Below are 10,249 nucleotides of genomic sequence, written 5' to 3'. Positions count from 1 at the left end.
CTTTTGTTTTTTTTATTAAATAATCTTTGTAATGTTACTTTTGTTTATGGATTTCCGTAGAGATGTCAGAGACAGGAGCTGCCACACAGGCAGCTTAGGTGCAGAAGCAGAAGCAACAGAGAGGTGCAGTCATAATAGGAGCAGGCAGAGAGAGAGAGAGAGAAACAGGTGTGGCATCAGCATGGCATGCAACACTGTAATCAGAACCATTAGTTTTATCTATGTACAGAAGATTCTGCAGCCCAATGGTCCCTGAAATAAATATACCTACTCTATTCCAAGGTCCTCTACTACTGCTACTAGTCATGTAATAAGTAATAACCCCCTCAGTCCAAACACATCTCTGATGCTTCTCCTATTTTTCTCTCTGTTCCTGAACCTGGTCCTTTTTTTTAATTTTTTTACTGCACCTGTGAACTCTGAAGACAAGGGAAGTGGTTCTTTTCTTTTTCCTCTTTGAAAGTTCCTTTCTTTTTCTTTTTTTTTCTTCTTCTTCAACAAGAGATGAGTGGAAGAAACAGGTTTCCCTTCTCTGCATCTCAATGGCAAGAGCTTGAACACCAAGCTCTAATCTTCAAGTACATGGCTTCAGGCATCCCTATCCCACCTGATCTCCTCTATACTATCAAAAGAAGCTGCCTTGATTCTTCTCTCTCTTCAAAGTTCTTCCCTCACCAACCTCATCAACATGGTAAACCAACTAAACCATATATGTTTCTCAAAAAAAAAAAAAAAAAAAAAAAAACTACACTATATATTCTTGGATATATTTTTATTTTCTTTCAGTTTTTTGAGTTGTTGAATGGCATTTTGTGGTAATGGTGACAAATTAATTAAGGTGGGGTTTTGAGTGCAGTTGGACTTGGATGGAATTGTTTGCAGATGGGTTTGGGGAGGAAGATAGACCCAGAGCCAGGCAGATGCAGAAGAACAGATGGTAAAAAATGGAGGTGCTCAAAAGAGGCATTTCCGGATTCAAAGTACTGTGAGAGACACATGCACAGAGGGAAAAACCGTTCAAGAAAGCCTGTGGAAGTTTTGAAAACAACAACAACAACATCACCATCATCAACAACAACAAACCCATCAACTTCAACAATCTCATCAATCACCAAGAACCACTCCGCTGCACTAACCCCAACCTCTCATTATCCTAATCCTTTTTCTTCACTCTCTTCAATGTCATCCTCAGATACCCATCACAGCCACCTTCACCATTCTTACTACACTAACAGTAACCCTCCTCACCATCACTTCCTTTATCATAATCCCACATCTTCTTCAAGGACTCCAGGTATTGGCTTGTCACCTCATGACAACAATACCACCCCATTGCTTTTGGAGTCTAGCCCTTACTCCCAGACGAACACAGATTTCAGGTGTGTGTGTGTTACTGTTTTGAGAAAAAGTACTTGTCTTGAATTAATACGACTTTCAAAAACATATTTATATATGGTACTTATTTATTAGTACCTTTATTTATGATTTTCTTGTTCTTTGGGAAGAAGAAACAGGTATATTTATGGGCTGAAAGAGGAGGTGGATGAGCATGCTTTCTTCTCAGAGCCATCTGGGACTATGAGAAGCTTATCCGGTCCATTATCCATGGATGACCCATGGCAACTCACACCACTGACAATGAGCACATCTTCTTCAAAACAAAGGAGCTGCTCTGGTTTACAAAACCAGAGTGACTACTCTTCTTACTTGCAGCTTCAAAGCCTCAGTGATTCCACCACAAAACAATCAGAAGAAGACCAGCATTTCTTTGTTCTGGGTAGTGATATCAAATTAATGGAGAAAGAACAACCCCAACCCCAGAAGACCATTCACCATTTCTTTGATGAATGGCCCCCTAAAGAGAGAGATTCATGGGTTGATCAGTTGGATGATAAATCATCAAATAGCTCATCAGTTTCAACAACCCGCCTATCCATTTCCATTCCTAACTCCTCTCATCATGATTTCCCCATCTTCAGTTCCAGAACCCATAATGGTAATTGAATTTCAATAAACAACTATTCTTTTATTAATACGAATTTGTTCATAACCCAGTTGTTTCAAACCTATTCTAATATAATATAACTCCACTTTGTTTGTTTTGCAGATGGTTGAGCTTTCAGTACTGATGAGTTTCTGAATCAAAAGCCAAAAATGTACTTATGTGGTGGGGGGACATGGTTTTGTGTGAGGTCTAAGAACTGCTGGTCTTTTCTCTCTCTTTTTTTTCTTTCTTTTTTTCAGGGAATGTGGTTGGGCTTGGTTATCTGTGTTTTAATTGTAGGATCCTATGTCTTTTGCCTTTTTAGTTCTGTTCCTTTCCACTTCACTTCATAAATAGTTTGAATGACTCAGCCAAATCTGTGTCTTATTACTAAGCTTAAATTTTGATTTGTATCTTCTGGGTTTTATTCAATGTTCTCTGTTTGTTTGCTGCAATTATGATAGAGGGGACATCCAAAAAAAAAATTATGATGGAGGGACCCAATGGCACCAAGATTTTCTACTTTGTCACTTCTGAGTTCATCCAAATTAATTGGTATAGACAGTCTCAACCACAGTACTCATCAAACAAAGGCAAATTTATTGACTACTCAATATTATTTACATCCTTTATAATGGAACAAGACAATCAACGGAAGTTCTCTCTCACCCTACTTGTTTGGAGTATCTGCATGATTATTTGATTTATTGACAATCTATCCTTCTACTCCTTTTTTTTTTTTTTTTTTTTAGCTCAGCTCAATCTACCCTTCTATGATATTGCTTAAACAAATTGATATTCTTCAGAAGCATGAAAAATTGAATACAAAGGCATAAATTAGCTCAATTCTTATTAATACTTATGCTGTCCTTGAGAGTCCCTATTTCCACTTTTTTGATCTTTAAGCCTCGTTAACTTAGGCTACTGTTGTGTTGCAATGGCTGCTTTGGAAGATGTGTTTTTAATGAGATTTCCACTAAAGAGGGGGGTGGGGGTGCCAAAAAAAAGCAGAAAACACTTCCACGTCAATCTTTGCGTTATATATGAGGTCCGTTTAGATTGAACTTATTATTGCTAAAATTGAAAACTGAAAACTGAAAACACTGTAACAAAATAATTTTTAAATGTGTGAAAAGTACCGTGGGACCCATTTTTAATATTTTTAAATACGTGAACAGTGCTGCTACAGTACATGAACAGTGTATGAATAGTGATTTTTGTCTCTGCACAGTAAATTTACTGTTCATGCGCTAAAAAAAAAAAAAAAAAAAGGAAGGAAACGTGAAATGAAAACGTAAACGCAGGTTTCAGTCATATCCAAACACATACATGTTATATACTTATATCACCCTCAGGTTTGCTGATCACCGACAGATCACCCACACATGATTAGAGCATTAGCATTGGAAAATTCCAATGCTACTCTATTTTACCATTCTAAAACACCACTTTATCATTATACCATACCATTTTACAATACCTCCAGCATCCAAAAACTCTATTTTTATTAAAATATTATTTTTTAACCTTTCTTTATTATTTCTTTCCAACCGTTTTTCAGTCTCATTTTCCTAGACTTTCCAACAGCCATTTTTATTCCTCTCTCTCTCAACCTCTAGCACTGGTTCAACACACAACACACACCCATGATACACCAATCAACCTATCCAAACCCATCACCACACCCACACACACAAACACAAACACAAACATCAAGCCAGCAACAAAGCCACACACACAAACACAAACCATCAACAGAGCCACACACACACAAATCATCAAACCAGTTGGAGCCAACAACGGCCACCACACCCACCACCCAAGCCACCGATCAGCAAACCCAAGCCACCGATCTGAAACCCACGCCGCCGATTTGAAACCCAGGCCATCGATCAAAAAAATCATCACCGGAGCAAGCCCATTCAAAAAAAAATCATCACCGGAGCAAACCCATTGAAACCCACGCCGCCGATTTGAAACCCAGGTCATCAATCAAAAAAATCATCACCGGAGCAAGCCCATTCAAACCCATTAAAAAAAAATCATCACTGGAGCAAACCCATTCAAAAAAAATCATCACCGGAGCAAACCCATTCAAAAAACATCATCACCGGAGCCACCGAAGCAAACCCAATAAAAAAAAATCATCACCAGAGCAAACCCATTCAAAAAAATCATCACCGGAGCAAACCCATTCAAAAAAAATCATCACCGGAGCAAACCCATTCAAAAAAATGAGAGAGATGAGAGAGCAAATGGAGAGCAGAGACAAGAGAGCAGATGGAGAGCAGAGAAGGAAGAGAGAGAAGAGAACAGAAAAAATGAGAGAGATGAGAGACAAAGGAGAGAGAATCAAAGATAATTTTTTTTTTTTTTTTTTTTTTTACAATACTGCTACAGTGCAATTCTATCTTTAGAATTGCACTGTAGCAAGTATTGCAAAAAATTTGCAATACTTGCCTTTACAATTCTCTGATGCAGATGATTTTAAGGCTACAAATGCCAAATTTCCCTTAGATATGGCATTAGCATTCTCCAATGCTAATGCTCTTACACACCAAAAAATGAAAGAAAAGAAGCATCATTTTTTTTTTTTTAAATTTTAAATTGTTGACACCCCATTTTGCAACCCACATTTAACCTCACATGGAGGGTAAAATAGAAATTTCACATTGAAGATAAGCATCTTAATTGCGGCCATTAGATCCTTAATTTTGTTTTATCAAAATGATCTTGATATTGTAACAACCAAATTGATTGGTCATAAGCCTAAATCAAACCATTAGATTAAAAGTTATCAAAGCAAGTTTTGATGAATGCATTATCACAAATTAAGGCCGACTATATGTGATATTATAAACAATTAATTCCAATTATTTATAATTATAATCAATTTGAAATTAATGATGTGTCATAATTTGATTGGCTTAAACTACGGCTTATAGTAAGGTTGCGCACACTTGATTAATTAATTATTTTTATTTTTTTTGAAATACACTTGATTAATTATTCAATGAGTAATTTGTGTAATTATCTTTTTAATTAGGGTAAATTTAGGATTGATTAATTCTAAAATGAAAGTAATTGGGGTCTATTAATGTTATTTATGCTAAAAATATTTTCCAACAAATGTCCTATGCTCGCCATTTCGTTAATATCTCTTAGAATATTTTGAATTTGTGAGTGAGGTTAATTTTGATAAAAACTAGACATCTAGGGCTTCAATTTGAGCAAAAGAATGAGGCAATTCCAATCAGAATTAAGAATGGATATATAACCATGTCAATTTAATGGTTTGTATAACCCAGAGGTATAGTTAATGGATAGTTACATGCAACAACAAAAATATGTGGGTTATTATATCATCATTTGTAACTCATAACTCTTCAATTTCTTACATTTGTGTAACTCATAGCTACTCATCTTGATAATTGCACTATATGTAACAATCTATATTATGAATTCCAATTGTAACAAAAGCATTCTCACAAAGGTACGACGTCAATTTATATCTTTTGTCAACTTTTCCTCTGTTTTTTTTTCAATTTATTAAATCTTTCTCTATATTCGATCAATCTTCTTTTCATTTTTAAGTTATTTTTCTATTTTATTGGACGAAGAATATAAATAGAAAGTAGTTAATCTTAATGTTTTTGTTGATATTGTTCTTCATATATAGAAAGCTACCGAGAAATTAAACAAACTCTGAAGTCAGGTAATAAAGAGAGATATGGAAACTGTGGGATTCTACTTCTCTAATGTTGATGAAGTTCTATTGTTTATTGATGTTCTTAATAGATAAGCTTTCCAGTACTTTTTATTTTTTAAATAGCAAATTTGATGTCATTGATGTTATTAACTATCCGTATGTACACCTTTTTCTAAGTAGTTAATTGAAAATTGCTCAATTGGTTTTCTCATTCCATTATTTACAATTTATACTTTCGGGGGGGGGGGGGGGGGGGGGGGGAATAAAGTAATCAAATTTAGTCACAAATTAAAAGAGGACAACGTAATAAACGTTTATATAATAAAATAATATCATCGCGCACTCTTGGTGCGATGGTCACTCCACAAGTATAAATGCTTATGAGGTGTTGGGGGTAAGGGCTGGAGTTAGGAAACTTCACACATATACACTTAAATTAGGCTATAGTAAAATTTCTATCTTGTATCAAATAATAATAATAATAATAATAATAATAATATAATATAATACTTATTTTTAAATGAAGAATAATTTTTCTTATAATGTGTCTACTTATAAAATTTATAAATTAATAAATTAAAGAAAAAATTGTGTGAAGCACAAACCAATAACTAGTATATTAATGACTTACAATAAGTAAATGGGTTTCTCTTCGCTAGCGAAATGTGGCTCCTCTCCATCTTCTCCTAGGTTGCAGAATAGCCGGCCCTTCTTCAAAGGTGATTTTGTACTTTGAGGTAACAAGTTTACCTTCAAGGTTTTGCGGCTTTCCTTTTCTTTCGGGGTAGGGGAAACACTTTCTAGTTCCTTATAGGTTTCTTTTTTTTTTTTTTTTTGGTTTCTAGTTTGATGGAGGAGTTGGCAAAATCTTGGAGCTGCCTTACCCTCTCGGATGTTGAAGGTTCACACCTTAGCATTACAGAGGAGGATGCAGTGGCTGATTTTGTTCTTACTACAAAGTTTCTCACCAAACGAGCTTTGAATATTGAGGCCATTGCAAAAACGTTCACATCCTTATGGAGAATGAAAAATGGTGACGAAGGAGAGTGATCATGTGGTCCTTAATACCGAACCATGGAGCTTTGACAAGCATCTTATGCTTTTACATTGGCTTAATAAGGAGGTTGATGTACTCGATATAGAATTTAACATTGTTACTTTCTGGGTTTAGGTACACGATATACCAGTCCATTTCCGAACAAGGATAGTTGCTGAAAAAATCTGTGGTGCAATAGGTCTGGTGGACAAAAACACGGATGAAGGAGAAACATTGGGAGATGGTTTTATTTGGGTGCGGGTTAAGGTTGATGTTTCCCAGCCTTTGTGTAGAGGCAGAGTGATCTCTTTAGAAAACAGCAAGGAGTTATGGGTATCTTCCAAATATGAACGACTGTCAACCCTATGCTACTGGTGTGGCAACCTTACACACGATGATAGGGATTACGAGTTATTGATAGAGAGCAAAGGTACACTGCCAACCGAGGCTCAACAATACGGTGCATGGATTAAAGCACCACCCTTTGTGCAATCAAGAAGAAACTTAGTCTCTGTTCCGGGCTTCTATAAAACAAAACATGTTGGTCGGAAGACAACTTCAACCACAAAACTGCCTGAAAAGCCACCAGTGGTGATTCGAAGAGGGGACCGACGTCGGAGATTATTAGACCAGATAAGGAAAGTGTGATACCAAATCAGGATCACGATATTTTTTGTGAAGTCAAGACTAAAAATCCAGCCCAAAATTTGGGGAGTCTATCAGCTGGCCTGTTTGAAGAGACAATTGAGGAGATTAACTAAGATTTGATGCTGTCACAAAATTACACTCAGAACCAAACTCCTCTGCGAGTAAGGAAAACAATTTGGAGTCGGTGACTATTAATGAAATTTTTTTGAAGTCCACTCAATCACGTGCAACACCATCATGTCAATCTTGTGTACCACTCTCTACTATATCCGAAAATACAAACATCAACACAGGAAATTCAAGTACTTGGAAACATGTGGGTAGGTCCATCCCAGGAATAGATGTTATTATGGCAAAGGCAGTGGGGTCAAAAAGGAGTGCTCGACATATTGGGGGTCAATCCGAGTTACAGAAGAAAAAGAAAACTGTTTCTCAGGATGGCAAAGGTAACAATTTGATATTGGTAGAGGCTGGTTCCCAGTCGCTGCCAGAACCAATGAGTCTTTTATGTTGGAACTGTCAAGGGCTTGGGAACCAACGTACATAAAATCAGCTTGTAGAGTTAGTGTGGGAAAAAGATCCCTCCAATGTGTTTTTAGCAGACACATGGATAGATGAAGCTAGGATAATTTTAATTCAAGACCGTTTGAAGTTTAAACACAGGTTTGTGGCACCTAGGAGAAATAAGTCAGGGGGTTTGGTGATGTATTGGAAGGAAGAGTTCGACTTAACAATTGAGACCTTTTCAAAAAACCATATCAATGCCACAATTTGTAAAAACAAGGAAGGCAAGTGGAGATTCATAGGCTTCTATGGAGAACCAGACACCCAACTCAGACATGAAGATTGGGCACGGTTAAGAAATTTGAAAACTCGAAGTCAAGCGCCATGGTTATGTGTGGGTGATTTTAATGAAGTCACAAAGCAATCGAAAAAATTGAGTGGAAGAGTTCGACCTCATGTACAGATGCAAGCTTTTAGAGACATCTTGGATGAATGCGGATTTATGGATCTTGGTTTTGTGGGATCAAAGTTTACTTGGCATAAGCACTTTGACAATTTCACAATATGGGAAAGGTTGGATAGGGTGGTGGCAACCAATGAGTGGTTCTCTTTGTTTTCGGATACACAAGTTCACCATTTAGATGTTACTAGCTCGGATCATAAACCACTTTTGATTACTTTGGATGGGATGGAATGCAAGCAACAAAGGCCATTTCAGTTTGAGCAGATGTGGATGAGCGAATTGGGATGTGGGGAAACAATTGAAGCTATTTGGCAGAAGTCTTGTACAGACCCAGTGAGAGATAAAGTGATAAAAAAGATTGATACTTGTGGGAAAAAATTGACCAAATGGAACAAGACTTGTTTCCAAAATGTTAAGAGGGAATTGAAAAAAAAAAAAAAAAAAAAAAGAAGCTTGCCGAGGTCGAGAGACTAGCACACAATAGGGGGTCGGTGTATTTGCTGAAAAAATTGGAAAAATAGATCAATAAACTCCTTGACCGAGAGGCACAGATGTGGGGGCAATGGGCGAAGGTTCAATGGTTGAAAGATGGGGATAGGAATACGAAGTTCTTTCATAGCAAAGCTTCACAAAGAAGAAGAAAAAATTATATAAAGGGGCTGCATAACAACAATGGGTAGCGGTGCACAAACCCAAGCTATGTGGTGGACACTGTTTTGGAATTTTATCAAGCTCTCTTCACCTTCCAAAATCTGGACAGCTTTAATGATATTTTGGCACAAGTCCCTCAGGTTGTAACAGAGGAGATGAACCATGATTTGATTGCTAATTTTAAGGCCGAAGAAGTACAAACAACTCTGAAGTAGATGGCTCCCCTAAAATCATCCGGATCGGATGGTGTGCCGCCTATTTTTTATCAACACTACTGGTCGTTGGTAGGTAGTGATGTTGTTGATGCAATTTTATTATTTTTAAATTCTAGTAACCTCTCTCAATCATTGTGTCATTCATTTATAACTTTGATCCCTAAAATTAAAAATCCAGAGTATATTTCACAATATCGCCCTATTAGTCTCAGCAATGTTTTGTATAGAATTTTTTCAAAAGTGTTGGCTAACAGATTGAAAAAAAAAAATTTCTACCCCATTTAGTTTCGGAACAACAAAGTGCTTTTGTGAAAGATAAGTTGATCCCTGATAATATTATGGTGGCCTTTGAAACCCTCCACTACATGAGAAATCACAGTTCGGGTGAGACGGGGTATATGGCACTTAAACTAGACATGAGCAAGGCGTATGATAAGGTGGAGTGGCAATATATGGAGAAACTGATGAAGAAAATGGGTTTTGGTGACACATGGATAAATCTGATGATGCAATGTATCTCCAAAGCAACTTAATCGATATTGATCAATGGGGAGCGACATGGTAACATCAAATCCACTAGGGGGCTGCGCTAAGGGGATCCACTATTTCCATACTTATTCTTGCTATGCACAGAGGGGTTCCATGGATTATTAAGAAAGGCAGAGGAGAATGGAGATATAAGGGGTGTCTCTATTTGTCGAAGTGCAACAAAACTAACACGTCTTCTTTTTAGAGATGACAACCTTATTTTTTGCAAGACAAAAATAAACGAGTGTGAAAAGCTCTTGGAGATTCTAGCCACTTATGAACGAGCATCTGGACAACAAATAAATAGAGATAAAACAACTCTATTTTTCAGCAAATCTACCTCCTAACAAATGCAAACTTCAATACAAAAGGCTCTTGGTGTACCCGTGGTCAAACAATATGAAAAGTAATTGGGATTACCAAGTTTCATAGGCCGCAAAAACAAGGAAAGCTTTGACAACATCAAGCAAAGAGTGTGGAAGAAGCTTCAAAGATGGGAAGGCAAACTCCT

General features: G+C 36.8%; 2 protein-coding genes across 4 annotated transcripts; both read left to right on the top strand.

Annotated features, from left to right (window-relative positions):
• Positions 1-236: 236 nt before the first annotated feature.
• On the top strand, positions 237-2,514 carry LOC126706745 (growth-regulating factor 1-like). Of its 3 annotated transcripts, none has more exons than XM_050406282.1 (4): positions 237-691; positions 857-1,379; positions 1,515-1,996; positions 2,108-2,514. In XM_050406282.1, the coding sequence occupies exons 1-4, from the start codon at positions 505-507 to the stop codon at positions 2,113-2,115; spliced, it is 1,200 nt and encodes a 399-aa protein (XP_050262239.1). In that variant the 5' UTR covers positions 237-504; the 3' UTR covers positions 2,116-2,514. The 3 variants fall into 3 exon arrangements, with proteins under 3 accessions (XP_050262239.1, XP_050262236.1, XP_050262237.1); XM_050406279.1 differs by having other exon boundaries at positions 238-691; positions 1,506-1,996; XM_050406280.1 differs by having other exon boundaries at positions 250-691; positions 1,509-1,996.
• Positions 2,515-7,726: 5,212 nt separating this feature from the next.
• LOC126706993 (uncharacterized) lies at positions 7,727-9,743 on the top strand. The gene is made up of 3 exons (XM_050406581.1): positions 7,727-7,823; positions 7,980-8,677; positions 9,465-9,743. Exons 1-3 carry the CDS (start codon positions 7,727-7,729, stop codon positions 9,741-9,743), a joined length of 1,074 nt encoding a protein of 357 aa, XP_050262538.1.
• The last annotated feature ends 506 nt before the right edge of the window (positions 9,744-10,249 follow it).

The sequence above is a fragment of the Quercus robur genome, chromosome 11 (genome assembly GCF_932294415.1).
Source record: "Quercus robur chromosome 11, dhQueRobu3.1, whole genome shotgun sequence".
Classification (NCBI taxonomy): domain Eukaryota; kingdom Viridiplantae; phylum Streptophyta; class Magnoliopsida; order Fagales; family Fagaceae; genus Quercus; species Quercus robur.
Note: the sequence above shows the minus strand (reverse complement) of the source record. Positions and strands in the feature narration are given on the sequence as shown.

What these genes read in the sequence shown, in the direction of transcription:
- LOC126706745 (XM_050406279.1), top strand. Translation starts at nt 505, where the DNA reads ATGAGTGGAAGAAACAGGTTTCCCTTCTCTGCATCTCAATGGCAAGAG. An exon ending in TCACCAACCTCATCAACATG is followed by an intron (nt 692 to 856) that starts GTAAACCAACTA and finishes TTTTGAGTGCAG; the next exon opens with TTGGACTTGGATGGAATTGT. An exon ending in CAGACGAACACAGATTTCAG is followed by an intron (nt 1,380 to 1,505) that starts GTGTGTGTGTGT and finishes TTCTTTGGGAAG; the next exon opens with AAGAAACAGGTATATTTATG.
- LOC126706993 (XM_050406581.1), top strand. Translation starts at nt 7,727, where the DNA reads ATGGCAAAGGCAGTGGGGTCAAAAAGGAGTGCTCGACATATTGGGGGT. An exon ending in TGTTTCTCAGGATGGCAAAG is followed by an intron (nt 7,824 to 7,979) that starts GTAACAATTTGA and finishes TGTTTTTAGCAG; the next exon opens with ACACATGGATAGATGAAGCT. An exon ending in AGAAGTCTTGTACAGACCCA is followed by an intron (nt 8,678 to 9,464) that starts GTGAGAGATAAA and finishes GTTGGCTAACAG; the next exon opens with ATTGAAAAAAAAAAATTTCT.